At 38.3% G+C, this 16,523-nt stretch overlaps 3 protein-coding genes across 4 annotated transcripts; all 3 read left to right on the top strand.

Annotated features, from left to right (window-relative positions):
- Positions 1-413: 413 nt before the first annotated feature.
- On the top strand, positions 414-10,172 carry LOC144635992 (uncharacterized). Of its 2 annotated transcripts, XM_078495128.1 has the most exons (9): positions 414-829; positions 1,308-1,373; positions 1,678-1,743; positions 3,306-3,555; positions 4,364-4,517; positions 5,601-5,821; positions 6,705-6,758; positions 7,486-7,653; positions 7,968-10,172. In XM_078495128.1, exons 2-9 carry the CDS (start codon positions 1,308-1,310, stop codon positions 8,213-8,215), a joined length of 1,227 nt encoding a protein of 408 aa, XP_078351254.1. In that variant the 5' UTR covers positions 414-829; the 3' UTR covers positions 8,216-10,172. The 2 variants fall into 2 exon arrangements, with proteins under 2 accessions (XP_078351254.1, XP_078351253.1); XM_078495127.1 differs by lacking the exon at positions 414-829 and having other exon boundaries at positions 1,085-1,373.
- A 189-nt stretch (positions 10,173-10,361) lies between these two features.
- Positions 10,362-11,378, top strand: LOC144637017 (melatonin-related receptor-like). Its single transcript, XM_078496194.1, has one exon. It carries the CDS (start codon positions 10,362-10,364, stop codon positions 11,376-11,378), a length of 1,017 nt encoding a protein of 338 aa, XP_078352320.1.
- A 2,312-nt stretch (positions 11,379-13,690) lies between these two features.
- Positions 13,691-14,725, top strand: LOC144637018 (melatonin-related receptor-like). The gene has a single exon (XM_078496195.1). The coding sequence runs from the start codon at positions 13,691-13,693 to the stop codon at positions 14,723-14,725; it is 1,035 nt and encodes a 344-aa protein (XP_078352321.1).
- Positions 14,726-16,523: the final 1,798 nt, after the last annotated feature.

Here is a 16,523-nt window from a genome sequence, read left to right on the forward strand (position 1 = left end):
TCTTCAAGGTAAGGCAATGAAATTTCTTATTTCCTTAAATTTATAAGACAAGAATTTAAAAACACCTTAAAGTTTTTAAGCAGCAGACTTTATGAGACGGAGTGTAGGCAAGAATTCGCGATTAAAATATAATAGTCTAAGCATAATCTCGCAAAGAACCAACATAAATACTCATAATTCAGATCTCAGTAAATCGGAAAGCCATTTCCAATCAAACAAACCGAAAGGTATTGACGTTTCTTGCCCTTTAAGCATCTTCCAAGCCCTGCTCAGCGCAGTTCGAGAGAAACTGAAGTGTACCGTTTGCCGGGTCAAGATGGAGCGACAAATTTTTATCGGCCTCGATATTTACTGGCGTGCAGTTATTAACTAAGTTCCGTTTTCTTTCGTAAAACTCGAAGAATTCGCCCGATTTGGCACCACAGATCGTAAATATTGTACTCAGTTTACATCTTAGACTGTCCACCGCCCTCTATTTTTTCGTGTTTTTTCGATTGATGAGCGCGGGGTGGGAACGGCGAGAGAACTGGGCGCCAGCGCAAAACGGAAGAAGCTAGCGTTCAATTTTTTCGTGTTTGCGTTTTTGCATTGTAACTAGCGGTTTTTAATTCTCGTCAGTATTTTGTTCGGTTTTTTGGTCTCTTTGTTAGCGTAGCTCATTATAATGTATTTGTTCTGCAAGTTAGTTCTCGGCGTCGTATTATGTAATCGTTTATTGTTAATTTCGTAACATCATTAGCGCTATTTTTTGCTTTCAAATCCGTATAAAGTCTCGTATGCTTTTATTATAAATTAGTTCTCTTTAATCCGGAGTTGCCGTACAGATCTGGTAAGTGATCGTTTTTTCTTGTATTTTTTTTTCGATTTTTATTCAATTGTTGTATTCCGTTTAGTTAAGTTTCAAGTTTTAGTTTATTCATTCTGAGTTTTTTTTTATTTACATGTAGTCAAGTAAATCTCAAAGTTTACGAAAATAATTAAAAGGCGAATTCAAACTGTATAAGGAGTGTTTGGTACAGTTGTAATTTTTTCCGGGGGGGCCCCCCCACTTATTAATTTTTCTGTGTAATGTACTAAGCTGAATCACAACACGACGCAATCTATGACAAGATTCATTTATCCCCTGGCCTGCTGTTAAAAAACTTCGTTTAATGCATGGGCATTTTATTGTTGTGCTTAATAAAATTTCGTTAACGTACCAAATGCTCCAACGGTTAACTGTCCTCTTCCCTGCTGTTCTCTGGCCTAAATAAATAAAAAGCGGCAGATTAGAATCTTATATTTGATACGGGTTTTCTTTTTTACAGATGAATTTTCTAGAGTTTGCTGTGGTAATCGGCCTCCTTCTTTATCTCGATGTCGCGATCATCCAGGTAAGATGACTAGGTCGATAAATAAGGGAAAAAGGAACAATATATAGAACTCTTATTAAATCTGCGCATGAGATAACGGGACAGAGTGCAATCAATTACGTTTTTTTGAAGATGTTTATTTAAAACATCTCTAGTTTTCAAATTGTGATAAAATGTAATAAAATTGATAAGCCCATAAACAAATTTACTGCCATATTCAATACTCTGTTGTCTTCAATAACATGATTTAATTTGCTTACGTACTGCTGATAACATTATGATTTCATTTTCTGGCATGCTACTTTTGTTATTTTTTTTTTCTTAGGCGGAAACAAGCATGGCGAATGTAAAAGCGATATGGAATCGATATGCCCAAGTCACGAAAGGAGACGTAAGAATTGTTTGATTGGATTTAGAGATAAATTTTATTATTTAACGTAGCCATAAATAATAATAATAATAATAATATAAATAATGTAAAAAAAAAAATAATAATAATAATAATAATAATAATAATAATAATAAAAAACAGAAAAAAATTGCCCTTTCGGATGGAGGACTTTGATAGCCAAAGCTTAAAAATTGACAAATGAACACTGGTCGTCCCTGGCAATTCCCTTTTTCGTATATTTTCTGCTACATACATAAGAGAAAGCGTAAACTTGAAAGCGAGAAGATGATCTCTACCCAAAAGAAAACCTCGTACGTTGGATATGTCTTAACCACTCTAGGTCTTAAAATATAAAAATGGTTTAAACAGATCTAAAAGTATAAAAGGATACTCTAAATTTTCGATCGCCCTCTGCGGTCTTCTTCATAGAATGATGGATATTGCAAGGTTCGGAGAATTCTAATAAGTTGCATTGACGTTATTGTTCGTTGCCCCCCTGGAGAGCAACTAGCGATGCGTATACCCTTGGAAAGGGCGCTCTTTCGTTTATAGTGTTTTTGTCGAGGAAAGAATGTAAAGGCTCCAGAAACAGTCTTTTGTTCTTGCTGCTTACACCTGTTCCAAGAATTTCGGCGTAACTTGGATGTATGTCGTGGCCGATTTCTGCATGATGTTTAATCGCGGAGTTGATATTTCCGTTTGTTCCGGGCTTGTGTTCGGCCCCTCGTGATTTCCAGCTTCTTTTGCTTTCCCCAACGTATGCAAATGAGCATGTCCTGCAAATCACTTTGTATACAATTCCTTTCAACCGCTCTTTATTCGGTCGGTCCTTGGGCTTTTTGAAGATATTTCCTAACGTTCGTACTGGTTTAAACGCTGTCTTTATGTTTTCGCGGCTCAAAATCCGTCGAACGCGCTCCGACACCCCTTTCACATACGGGATGGACGTGTATGCCTTCGGATTCTCCTGGGTTCTTGGTTGCGTGTTTGTTTTGTTTGATTCGCCAGCTGACTTGATGAAGCTCTCGGTATAACCGTATTAATGACGCGTTGTTTCTAGTTTTGTCTTTGCGCGGGTGTTGATGAAACGCCCTTAGCTCGGTCCATTAGAGTCTTAACGACAGCTCTCTTGCTCTGCGCTGGGCTGTGTGAATGGAAGTCTAAATACTTGCTCGTATGTGTGGTCTTGCGGTATACACCCACCTCGATCCTACCATCCTCATTAACGGTGTTGTTGGTGTCCAGGAAGGCTATGCTGTTTTTGCCCATAGTTGTTGTAGGCATCTCCACTGTAAACTGAATGTTGGCGTTTATCGAGTTTAAGTGGCTGTGAAAAGCTTCAACACCGTCCCTCTTAATGCACGCATTCGAAACATCGAAATAGCGGCGTCACCACTTTGGTTGAACGCTTTCTCTTCAACTTCTTGCATTACAAGCTCTGCGATCACCGCACTGACTGGCGATCCCATGGCACATCCCGATACTTGGTGGTATTGGTTTCCCTCGAATACAAAATAACTGTTGTGCAGGTCTACTTTAACCTTTTTTCTTATCTTCTCAAGAGCACGTACTACGGTGATTATCCAGGAGGTGGAGCATGCGCATTAGATCCACCGTCGCCGCTGAACAAACAGCCTGGCTGGATAATGGTTGCGGCTGGAAAAGATGACTACCAAAAGTCGCTTGGGTGCGGCATGTGTATCGAAATCACGGCCAACGGGGAGCAAACGCTCCCCTCTACTGGAGGACCCACGCCTATGAAAGGCACCTACAAGGCCTATGTGGGTGACCTGTGTGGTGGATGTAAACAGGGTACGTCTGTGGTACTTCGCTGTGATTATTTAGATACCGTATTTTCTCGATTAAACGCCCCCGGCGTTTATTTCAAACTTGGCCCAAAAGGACCGGTGTTTATTTCAATTCAGGAGTTGTTTCAATCCCTATGTTTCTAAGAAATGATTTTTATTTTTATTTTTTTACAGCTATATAATTAGACGTTATTTTAAAAGCATATTAAACCTTTAATAATTGTTTGAGGGGTTTATTTTTAAATACAACTTGGGGACCCGGCGTTTATTCGGGGCCCGGCGTTTAATCGAGAAAATACGGTATGCACACATGGTTTTTCTTAAGATCAGCTATTGGGAGCGTGACAAAGACGATCTAGCCTGTTTCAGGCGCTCGGTTAGTGGGAGATGAATAAAAAACAATTATCCTGCTTAATCTTGCGGAATATCGACTGTTTTTAGCACATTCATGCCGTACGCCGAGTGGGCTTAGATATTACACAATATGGATAACTGTAAAATATAACACAGGCTCGATTTATACTAGAGACGTATGATCCGGATAATTCGTCTGCCAAGACGAATAATGAAGATAGTTGGTCTGGAAAGATGATCTGTCTGTTTGCCCGTATTTATACACAGACGAATTATCGCACGAACTAAAAAATGCTCGCCTAATTAAAATGCAAGTTCGTCCAGACGGATCATCCGTCTCTAGTATAAATCGAGCCACATTTGATAAGTAATATTTACATAATCCTTGACTCCTAAAGCTGCGTTAAGACTCTGTGTGGATGTTTTACTTTTATTCCTTCTTTTATCAATCCTCACAGCTGGATTTGATCTTTATATCCCTGGGTTTGGTAAGTACAAGACTTCTTTCAAGGCAGTCGAGTGCCCCACTGTACCAGGCACAGAAGGAAACATTCAGTTCCGTTTTACAGGGAGTAACCCCTGGTCTATGAAATTGCAGGCTCGAAACTCAAGGTAAGTTTCACCGAGAATTTTTCATACAGTATTTGGAGGTCAAAACAAATGAACACAGAAGCGAGACAATTCAAGACAAACGCTGCGCTACAAAATCAGGATTTGAGTTCGTTCGCTTGTACCGAGTTTAATTTTCAATGACTATTCCATTTTTTACTGCACTGCTCTTTTTTACAGTCGAATCCCGATAACTCGAACCTTCAAGGGAAATCGAAAAAGGTTCGAGATACAGTCGAATCCCGATAACTCGAACCTTCAAGGGAAATCGAAAAAGGTTCGAGATACAGTCGAATCCCGATAACTCGAACCTTCAAGGGAAATCGAAAAAGGTTCGAGTTATTGAGGGTAAATGAGAGGGGGGGGGGGGGGGGGGGGGGGTAAAATTAGTAAGAAAATGACCTGAAGGGGAATCGAAAAAGTTTTGAGCTATCGGAAGTTCGAGTTTTTTTTTTTAATTCATTGCTTACAAACCAAAAAAAAAATACTTACAACGCTTACAAAACCAAAAAAAAAACTACTTACAAAGCTTACGAATAGAAAACAAAAAAAAATACTCACAATGCTAAAAAGAAAAAAAATGTTACAAAAGTTGCACTAAGTGCGCTATAACTTTACTTACAATAATATTATACAATTATTTTATTTAATTACATTACAATACAACGCATGCCAACACACGGTACTGCCACTACTTTCCCTAACATTAAAGGTTACACGGTCAAGGGCTCAGGAGACTTGATCCAGCGAGGATAGAAAAGGCTTCCATTTATTGTGTTGCCTGGTATATTATTTTCTAATTGATGTATATGTTTTAGATAAAACAAAAATTGTTTTGGGTGGGGTCGGAAGTTCGAGTTACTGAGGGTTCGAGTTATCGGGATTCAACTGTATTTCTAACAGATGTTCTTCGTTTTATGATCAACAATAACGATATCAATTAGTAAACTTGCAACTTTCCTGCACGTGCGACAAGATAAAATTGAGACCAAAATAATTGCCTGCATAGAAAAATAACAAAAACCCAAAATGGGTCTCTCTTTACCATTTAAAACGTTAAAAAAAATTATGTTGTTAAATTTACAGGGTGGCTACTGTAGGTATGGAAATATTGCACGACGACAAGTGGATCTGTATGAAGCGAACAGATGACAACTACTTTACTATTAACGGATTAGGAGAGATAAAATACCCAAAGAAATTCAGGGTAACAAGTATCAGTGGCGAACAACTAGTCACCACGCTACCTGGGATTAAAAACAATGAGAATATTCCCAGTGATATACAGTACTCGGGATTTAAACCAGGTACAATTATGCGTGACTGTTGCTAAGGAATTTTATATACCATAAGAAGAGGACAACATTAATTTGTTGTTGCAATATTTGTCCAAATACAGAGCAAGCTCATGCAGGCATTGGCCAGAAATGACCCTATAAAATGAGACAAAAAAATTAACAATGAATTGCATTAGATGCTTCAAGAGAAAATAAAAATACAAGTTATTTTAGTTATTCCTGAAATTATTTTTATTGTCTGGAATGTCTTGCCTCAATAACGTTTCATAAGCTTTGGCCTGTAAAATTGAACAATGTGGTTTCCCCATAGTGGAATCGTTTTGCTTTGCTGTGAAAATGTTTCTTAATTTTTTTGAAATAATGAAGCTCACAGTTGCCAAATTGTGATGTGTTAAATAAAGCTACCCCTTTTATACGTATCTTAAAAGCCAAGGTAAAGAGAATCTTAAAAAAAATATTTAACTTAATAATCTTAAAAAAAACACCAACGAGGCAATAATAAACCAAAACGTGATAACGTTTTTTAAGACACGGAAAACGAAGCCAAATTAAAATTCCATCGTGTTTGTCTCTCGTAATGCATTTAAATCTTTGAACCATTCGTATTCGTTTCATGGTTTATTTCCTTATAAAAAAATTATTATTAAATCATTATTCTATTGAAGTAATATAATCGCAAGAAATGACGTAATAAACCGAGTTATGGCTTCTCGACGATGAATCCAATTTTAATCTTTGAACCATTCGTATATTCGTTTCATGGTTAATTTACTTAAAATTTAATTATAAATGAATTATTATTCTATTGAAAATAATATAATCGCAAGAAATTACGTAATATACCGAGTTATGGCTTCTCGACGATGAATCCAATTTCATTTTTTTTTGGCAGACAGTAATCCAGAAAACATCAAATGCTTCGGACAATCAGGAAAAGCCGAGCAACGTGAGTTACTGACTAAGATCACATGTAGTTAGACACCCAATCGTAAATCAAGTAAATGTTTTGGTGGAGGATAGTTTACAAGTTTACACAGGGGACTTAATGTTAACATGTTTAGTTAGGTCTGTAAAGCTGTAAGGTCCTGTAAGGGTTCGAGATCCGGGCATGCACTCCAAACGTTCGGCGGAGCCGGGGGGGGGGGGCTGGGGTTAAGTTAAGTTTCGAAAGTTAAGTTTTTATTGCTAAGTTTCGAAAAAATAAGAGAAGAATCTCAAAAGGCCCTCACTTCAAGTCGCAATTGGAAAAAAGCTCCGTGGTCCCTGAGGTATTTCCCGCAGAGAAGTGGGGTGTCACAAAGTATATGGAATTGTAGAGTACAGGGACGGCGGAGCCGGGGTGGCTGGGGGGGCTTTGCCCCCCCCCCCCCACTTTTTCCGAAAAAATAAAGACTTATTAAGAGAAGAGTCTCTTAACCCACCCCCCCCCCCCCACTTAAAGTCACTAGTCAGCCCCCCCCCCCCCAACCTGGAAAACTGCTCCGCCGTCGCTGGAGTAACGATTTCTACGCCCTTTAGTGAGGCTGTTTTCATAAAGCTAAGAATTCGCTAGCTTCTTCGTGCATCCTGATTGATAAAAGTAAAGGCTTAGCTAAAAAGATATGATGAAATAATAGCTTGTGGTAAAAATACATTTTTTTTACTTTTTTCTTGTTTTAAATTGCATATTTCAGCCATTGGTCCAACAAGTGCGCCAGTTCCGGGCTCACCAGCTACAATCAGTAGCGGTGCACCAGCGAGTCCACCCCCGCCAACAGCCCAGCCTTCCACAGAAGGGGGCACAGGCCCTATTCCCTCAACAACAGGGGGTGCAAACCCACCCACCTCCAAGCCTTCTACAGGTAAACATGGTAAAATTGTTAAAAATGATCTTGAAACAGCACACCGGAGAGGAATGCAGACGAATTTTAGATAACGAAACATCTCTAGCTTTTTTATAAAATGTTTAAAAGTTAAACAACTTTTTTGCCATAAAATGGTTCCTAATTTCAAATTAAAGCTATCAGTAATTATCTCAAACTAAATAGGAAACTAAAAGAAGTTTTGCTAGAAGGGTATTTGAAGAAACCGTTGGGAACTACAGATGATTAAAATTGGATAAGATTTCTGGAACTTTTACCGGCGTTTAGCATCTTAAAATATGCCTCACTTTCAGAAGGGGACAAGAATTTCTGCAACGGAAAACCCACTGGTTTTTACGCTGACCCAAAAGACTGCAGCAGTTTTTATCACTGCGCTAACGGGATTACGTATTGGAAGCATTGCCCCGAGGGACTCTATTTTAACCCTGAAGTTAAAGTTTGTGACTGGCCCAAAAACGTGAAATGTACAGCTGTGCAAGATGCGATATCATGTCCGCATGGGAGGATCATACAGATTGCAAAGAAAAGCAAGTGTCTGTAACGGAGCTCTGAAAAACGAGGACTACCTTCTGCAACAAAGCGTTTTTACTTAACTACCTTTTACCAAGACTTGTCTTCTGTGGTTGTATAAGCCACTTTACGACTCAAGGAAGCAATTAGCTCCCTAGGGGTTTTGGCAAAGAGAAGAAATGGTCATTTAGTTATACACAGTGGATATTTTTGAATAATTTAAGGGAATAAGGGTATAGCATTACTATTAACGGGAACGTTTTCGTGAAATCTTAGAAGACGAATTTATTCCTTAATGGGGAACTTGGGAAATTAAAAAACAAAGATAAAGATAGCATGTCTCCTCTGGGAAGCCCTCAAGCAAAATAAAAAATTCAATCTTATCCCAAAGTGAAGCCCAATTTTAACACTTTCCAAAAACCTTAGGGGAAGTGGGGTGGATTTGTATTATCTACCCTACCACCCACTACCTTGTACGCCTAATGGTTACATAGAAAAAAAAATGAAAATTATAAAAAAAATTATGAGTTTGTGGTCGAACCAATGGTGTTATCAACAGTTTTAATTGTAAAGGATAACTATCCTCTTACCCACTCGCACCAACAATGAATTTCAGCACGTTCAGTTCAATCAATATTTTTAAATGATATTACTGAGTATTGCTTCAAAACTAAAATTATAGGTAATTTTGTTCGCTATGGCTATTGTTTAGAATACCGTAAATGATCTAATAAACGTTTGTAACTCTCAAATAAACGCCTCTTATCTAATAAACGCCCCCTTTTAGGTGTTAAGTTTGTATTAGACGCCCCCTCTAATAAACGCCTCGTGTCTAATAGACGTCCCCTCCAATAATCGCTTCAAAACCAAACAAACGCTCCATAGAGTAAAATCGCGCAATTTAGTTGGTTTCTTGCTCGACTCGGACATCAAGGAGGTCAACACGATGACGATAAAGACATCGATATCAAACTTTGAACGACATCTCCAGGCCTTGCATTAGCGCAGAATAGATTAGTTTCCTACTCACAAACCCGTTTTCTATCTTTAATACTCCGCGAGAAAATTACGCGTCTTATTTGTTTCGTTGACGTTGTTACAGGTAAAGTCAAATAGACGCCTCTCTCTGATAAACGCCTCATATCTATTTAACGCCCCTCCTAGGACCCCTTTAATTTAATAGACGCCCCGGGCGTTTATTAGATATTTTATGGTAAGCAAAGATTTAACTAAAAAATACTAACGGTAAGAATAAACTTTTTTAAAAAACCGTCAAATGCAATACTGAAAATTATTATTTTAACTGAAGAATTCACAAAGACCACACAAAATAATATAAATAAAGCTGTTATCAGAATCTTGAGGGGAAGAATATCATTGCCTAGTTACAAAGAAAAGTAATTAAGTCAATTTTTTTCGATGCAAAGCCAAAGACATACGCAATCAAGACTTGATTGCAAACATTATAATAGCAGAAAAACTTTATAGCTCTCAGAAATGATTTCAAGATTAATTAAAAGTAACACCATCAACAAGCTTTAATGGAACCACATACAATATTCGTGTATTAATTTTTAGCTTTAATTATATTTTACACGTTTTGCGCTTAGACTTTTCGTAAAGGGGATTTCTCTGTCAAAAATTTGATTTTGCTTGTTTATATTTATTGCCATCTTTTGTGCGACTTCCATACTTGCGGGTTTGCAAACCAAGATTAGTTCTGCAAGGGAGTAAGCCACGGTTGTGAATCAATTGATTTTAAGCAAAACAGAGCAAATTCAGATTGAATCATTTGACTACCCAAAGACTGCGATGACAATGTTTTTTTAACGATTCTTATTAAAGTTTAAATTTTACGGGGAAAAAGCCCAGCTGTATTCCAGTGACTATTCGTGTTAACAAAAAATGTGACATTTTATTTGCTCTTGGGCAACTTCCCCCGTTGTTTATCGTTAATTGAAAAAAATAATAATAAATAATCCTTTCTTATGGCCATGCATATAGTGAATAGTTAACCTGATTTATAATTAATATTTACCGACATATTGCATCACGACAATTCACATAAATATAGTTTTCATGGAACTGGGATGAGCTCCACATAATTACAAAAGACCGCCGGTACCTTTGAAGCGATAAAATTGAATTCTTGGAGCTCTTCGTTTTACAAAAAAAAAATGAACTCAGTCGAAGATCAACTGGAACAGATGTTAAAAGAGCTGAAGTCGAGAAGCAAGTTGCAAGTTGTGTTAGAGGCAGGGTTTTACGCGTTCATTTCAGCCTTCATGCTTTTTGGAAATGTTATGACTCTCTTAGTTGTCGCTTCAAACCGCCGGATGCGAACAATTCCGAACATGTTCGTCGTGTCGCTCGCTGTTTCAGACTTCTTGTTGGGAGCACTCTCGACGAGTAATATTGGTATTATCACCTTGGCCACAAGCCAGTGGCCTTTCAGTGACACAACCTGTCAATACCAAGGATGTATAACTGTAACTCTCGCCATTGCTTCCATGCAGACGTTAGCATTGATGGCGGTAAACAGGTATTTTCGAATCGTCAGACCGGCTAAGTACCGACGCTACTTCACTAAGAGGAGAACTATCATAATGATTTTTATATCGTGGTCCTATTCCATGTGGGCTCCATTACCTTACTTCCTCAGCGAGCACAAGATGGTGTTTCATCCTTCTAAATTCTTCTGCTACCTTCAGTTAGATAACGGTCCATTCATGGTGTTAGGGGCCTTTTACGTCGGTTTTCCAAACTGCCTGATTTTTTATTGCCATTTTGAAATATACAGACATGTTCGAAGCCACAACAACAATTTCCAAGGTTCCTGGGTTGGAAATAACACCGTAAACGTGGAGGAAATTAAGGTGGCACGCACTCTGTTTGTGATTGTGGTGTGTTTTAATCTGTGCTGGACGCCCGTTTTGTTGATAGATATCGTGGACACGATTCTTGGACGCTGGACGTTTCCTCGGGAGGCGTACGTAACATACAGCTTTTTGGCCACCATAAGCAGCGCATTGAATCCCATGATATACGGTGTGCTTAACAGAACATTTCAAAAGGAGTACGTTAAGTTTCTTCGCTGCAGCTGTTGTCGTATGCAAGCGGCTGTTAAACCATTCATAATGGAAAACGGACGAAACACTGTCAGTGTTACTGCTCATAATAACACCTCTTTGTAACAGACCTGGTGAAACCTGGTTGTTCAACAGGTTTCTAGACATTTTTCCAGGACACACAAAAATCCACCATTTTGATCAAATTCTTCACCAAAGATTAGCTCAGTCAGACTTTAACTTCTAGGACATCTAGGACCAGAGGTCTTCTTTATTTTCAGCTCTTCTCTCAGCCGTTGCAGCCGTTACCGGCCATCAGCTCTTCTAACTCTTCTCTAGTTCTTACATCAGAACTGGCGATTAAGTACGCTTGCATTAGGTCCACACTGCGCTGTGATTGGCCAAAGCTGTATTCTTTTGAAGTTCGCGAGAACTATAGAAATTCGGTTTCTTTGATAGTTAAAAACGGGCTTCGAATTCAAAGTTAAAAACACCTAAACAACCATCAATACGTGCTATCAATTAGTCATCAGATTTTTTCGATAAAGAGTTAAGTTTGCACATAAAGATCACTCTATGTTTGCTCATGCTCTTGAGACTTAACCTGGCCGAACACTATAAGAACCAGCCGAGCTATTCACCTCACGTGCCCGTTTATTTAGCCATTTACCTCACTGTACTTTTCACCGCAGACAGTGAGGAAAGTGCTTAGCAATCAATCAATTTATTTAAGTCATGGCGCGGGACGAGGTTGCCCTCTCTATCCGAGCCGGAGGCTCATGTTAAAAGTGCATGACAATAATTAAAATAGAGTATAAAAACAATGAGAACTAATATAAGTAATTAATAATAAAAATAATTAAAAATTTAAAAATGGCTAGATTACAATATTTTATGATTAAAAATACTAAAATGTGGAAATCCTTTAGCCCACCCATGCTAAAACTAAATGTAACACAGGAATAAAATCTTAAAGTAAAAATAAATAAATATGATAATTATGCTAAAATATATGATATACAATAATTACACTTGCAACTAGTCCTTAAGTTAAAAAAGTCAAATGTTTTCAAATTATTTTGAAAGTCTCTCAAGTTAAAAGAATGTTTGATGTAAGAAGCGAAGGGAGTTGGTTCCATATGTGCGTTAACTTGTAAGTGAAAGAGTTGTGGTAGTAGTGATTGTTGCAGGATGGTTGCACAAGATTTAATCCGCTGTTCCTACGGTTGTAATGAGAAATGCGATGTTGAAATAAGTCGGAGATGTAACTCGGTCCATTTAAAAGCAAGATGAGTGATTGATCGTACCTTTTATGTTCGAGAGATTGCATGCTTGCTATAGACAAAATGGAATTATATTCTAGGTTATTTCCAGCATTCAGAAGGATTTTCAAAGAATAATGGTTAGCAGACTCAAGTCTATTGATTAGCGTTTTGTTAATTCCCCAAAAATGTGAGCTGCAGTATTCCAAAGAACGGCTGATATGTGGTCCTTAAAGGACAGTTTATTGTCGACGTAAACACCAAGAATCTTCAGGGAATCCTTTATATCAATAGGAGAATCGCCAAGATGAAAAACAGGCTTGTCAGAAAACTTTCCCAGAACATGGCTTGTGTTTTTGTTATGATTGATTGACAAGTGATTTGAAGAAAACCAAGATGAAAGTTTCTGCAGATCTTGCTTAAAAGACAGCTCTAAAGCTGCAGTGTTCGTATCTGATGCATACGTTGTCGTATCATCAGCATAAAGCCGCAGCAAAGCTTCTTGAATAACAAAATTCAGGTCATTTATGAATTTGTTGAACAATAGTGGCCCCAAAAGACTGCCTTGCGGAAACCAACCAACAGGGAATGACCACCGTATCGCGAGTGATATCATAATGACATTATACGAGTGCAAGACATTGTGAAGCATTTTTCAGCGAAACCACATTTTAATTTGAATATACTTTACGACGAGCGTTACTAGCTCCAGTTCAAGTACAGAAATTAAAGCTCTCCATTTCCCGTACAATTATGTGCAGTTACTCTATTTTCTCATCCCTCTGACCGGGTCATTGTTCGAAACAATGCTATTTTTAAAGCGATTCTCATAATGGTTTAAATTCAACAGGGAAAAAGGCCAGCTGTATTCCTCTAGCTATTCATGTTTTGATAAAACTGCCATTTTATTTACTTTTGGCCAACCTCCCTCCATTGTTTTTCATAAATTGAAAAGGATAGGATTTCTAAAAAATCAGATGATTAAATAACCAGACTTATAATTAATTTTTTTTCCAAAAAATCAAAACTGCAATCTCCTCGCAAATTGACACAATATATATTGTTCTCATGACACTGAAATGCGTTCTATATAACAAAAAACCGCCGGTACCTTGAAGCGATAACATTGACTTCTGGAAGGTCTTCGTTTTACAAAAAAAAGAAAGAAAAAAAAACATGAATTCTGTTGAAGATCAGCTGGAAGGGATGTTGAAAGAACTTAAGTCGAGAAGCAAGTTACAAGTTGTGTTAGAGACAGGGTTTTACGCGTTCATTTCAGCCTTTACTCTTGTTGGAAATGTAGTGACTCTCTTAGTTGTTGCTTCAAACCGCCGGATGCGAACAGTCCCGAACATGCTCGTGGTGTCGCTTGCTGTTTCAGACTTCTTGTTGGGAGCACTCTCCACAAGTAATATTGGTGTTATCACCTTTGCCACAAGCCAATGGCCCTTCAGCGACATGACATGTCAATACCAAGGATATATATGTGTGACTCTTGGCGTTGCTTCCATGCAGACATTAGCTTTGATGGCGGTGAATCGGTATTTTCGAATCGTCAGACCGGCAAAGTACCGACGCTACTTCACTAAGAAGAGAACTATCATAATGATTTTGTTGTCGTGGTTCTTTTCCATGTGGGCTACATTACCTTACTTCTTCAGTGGGCACAAGATGGTGTTTCATCCTTCCAAGTGTTTCTGCTATCTTCAGATCGATAGCGGTCTATTCACAGCTTTTCTAGTGACAGTTTACGTCGGTTTTCCAATCTGCCTGATCTTTTTTTGCTATTTTAAAATATACAGGCATGTTCGAAGCCACAACATGAATTTCCAAGGTTCCCGGGTTGGAAATAACACCATCAACGTGGAGGAAATTAAGGTGGCACGCACTTTGTTTGTGATTGTGTTGTTCTTCAATCTGTGCTGGACGCCCGTTTTGTTGATAGATATCGTGGACACGATTCTTGGGCGCTGGTCGTTTCCTCGGGAGGCTTACATCGCATATAGCTTTTTGGCCACCATAAGCAGCGCTTTGAACCCTATGATATACGGTGTCCTTAACAGGAACTTTCAAAAGGAGTACCTGAAGTTTCTTCGCTGCAGTTGTTGCCGTTTGCAAGTGGCTGTTGAACCGTTCACCGTGCATAACGGAGGGAGCACTATTTGCACGGCTCATAATGATAGTTCTGGAAAACCAATTATCTGCCAGTGAAAAACAATCAATAATTTGATTTTGTATGAACGAAACGAACAATTTTCTTTGCTCCCGCTTTAGTAGTTTTAGTAATTTTAAAAGAGCATTTTTCTCCAGCTTCCGTAAGGAAAACAGTATAAGAGTATAGGGTACGCACCGCCCGATATGTGTACCTTCTTCAGGCTGGATGTGTAAAAAGGGGAAAGGATTTTTAAGGGCCTTTCAAGAAATCTCGAACAGACGATCTTAACAGTGTTTATTCATCTGAGTACAGTCAAGTCTCTCTAAGACGGAAACCGTCGGGACCAGCCGCAACTGTCCGCAACGGTTCCCGCCTTATATAGAATCGAGGTATCGTGACACCAGTAATTCTGAGATAATAATTATGCTCAACGGCTATGCACAAGGAATACATATCTGCTTGACGTCTGTTTAAAAACTGTATTCGTTTCAGAATTCGTTTGTTCGAGCAAAAGTTGAGAGCTTCTACAAACTGTTACGCTCTAAGTAGAAAACGACCTCTTCGGTGCCCATACACCCACAAAGTTAAGCTATGAAGTAATCCGCTATATTGGACTGTTTTTGGTAAGTGTGATGTCATTAAGGGGCTAACTAACTTTGCTTTATGTTGATACAAAATTTTGAAGTATTATTCGTTAACAAAAAACACTTTTTAGTGTTAGTTGTCTGTTTTAAATTGTCCGGTGTCCGTCTTAGAGACGTGTCCGTCTTATAGGGAGTTTGGTTACAGTAAAATGACTGAAACAAGGCAGGGACCATCGCCAGCTGTCCGTCTTATGGAGGTGTCCGTCATAAAGAGGAGTCCTTTAAGAAAGAGTAGACTGTATTTTAATGGATTTCTTTGACCCTTCGCCTGGCTGATTGGGCGAGCAATGTAAGTGGAATTTAATCGTTCGCGTTTTTGATTGGCAAAGCTTCGAACAGGTACTATTTTTTTTTTCACTATAATTTGAAGAGTAATCCTCAGTACCTCTGAAACAAATTAAACCCTTGCTTTTACAATCCAGGACTAGTTTAGTCTCCCTAACAACCGTTTCTAGTGTAGTCAACACTAAAAACGGCCGCGAGGGATACTAAGACTAGTTGTGCAAGGAGATAAGTTGTAAAATAGAGCAGATTCATCTGAAAAGGCAAAGATTGCGATGACAATGTCTATATATTATTAAAGTAGATTTTCAGTTCATACTGCTAAGTCTTGGGGTTTGCTTTAATTTTTGTTTTGATACATAACACCTCGGTCATAGTGTACACGAGGTTTTGGAGTATGCCATTACGGGTCGTTTCGTTCAGAAAGACTCGATCGATGGAATAACGTTTGGGTTCTTCTACTCGTCATTATTGTTTTGCTCACATATGAAACATTGCAGGCGAAGATTGCTTAGTACGGACTGGAAGTTATCTTTAAACGACTCTATTTATGGAAAAAAGACCAGCTGTATATTCTAGTGACTAAACATGTTTAAATAAACCTACAATTTTATTTGCTTTTAGGCGACCTTCCCCCACTGTTTCTAATTTAAAAAGGAAAAGATTTCGAACCCCAATGTCAGGATGATTGAATAACCTGATTTATAATTAATTTTAGACTACAAAACAAAACACCCACCTACTCGAGAATTGACGCAAATGTTGTTTTCATGAAACGGAGACGAGCTCTACATAACAAAGGACCGGCATCAATACCTTGAAGAGATAAAATGGACCGTCTGAAAGCTTTTCGTTTTACAAAGAAAGAAAGACATAAATTCTGCTTGAACAGATAATGTCAAAAAAAAAACTAAAGACAAGAAGCAAG

This window comes from Oculina patagonica, chromosome 13 (genome assembly GCF_052425735.1).
Source record: "Oculina patagonica isolate OP01 chromosome 13, crgOcupat, whole genome shotgun sequence".
In the NCBI taxonomy this organism is placed as follows: Eukaryota; Metazoa; Cnidaria; class Anthozoa; order Scleractinia; family Oculinidae; genus Oculina; species Oculina patagonica.

What these genes read in the sequence shown, in the direction of transcription:
- LOC144635992 (XM_078495128.1), top strand. Translation starts at nt 1,308, where the DNA reads ATGAATTTTCTAGAGTTTGCTGTGGTAATCGGCCTCCTTCTTTATCTC. An exon ending in TTGCAGGCTCGAAACTCAAG is followed by an intron (nt 4,518 to 5,600) that starts GTAAGTTTCACC and finishes TTAAATTTACAG; the next exon opens with GGTGGCTACTGTAGGTATGG. An exon ending in ATCAGGAAAAGCCGAGCAAC is followed by an intron (nt 6,759 to 7,485) that starts GTGAGTTACTGA and finishes TGCATATTTCAG; the next exon opens with CCATTGGTCCAACAAGTGCG.
- LOC144637018 (XM_078496195.1), top strand. Translation starts at nt 13,691, where the DNA reads ATGAATTCTGTTGAAGATCAGCTGGAAGGGATGTTGAAAGAACTTAAG.
- LOC144637017 (XM_078496194.1), top strand. Translation starts at nt 10,362, where the DNA reads ATGAACTCAGTCGAAGATCAACTGGAACAGATGTTAAAAGAGCTGAAG.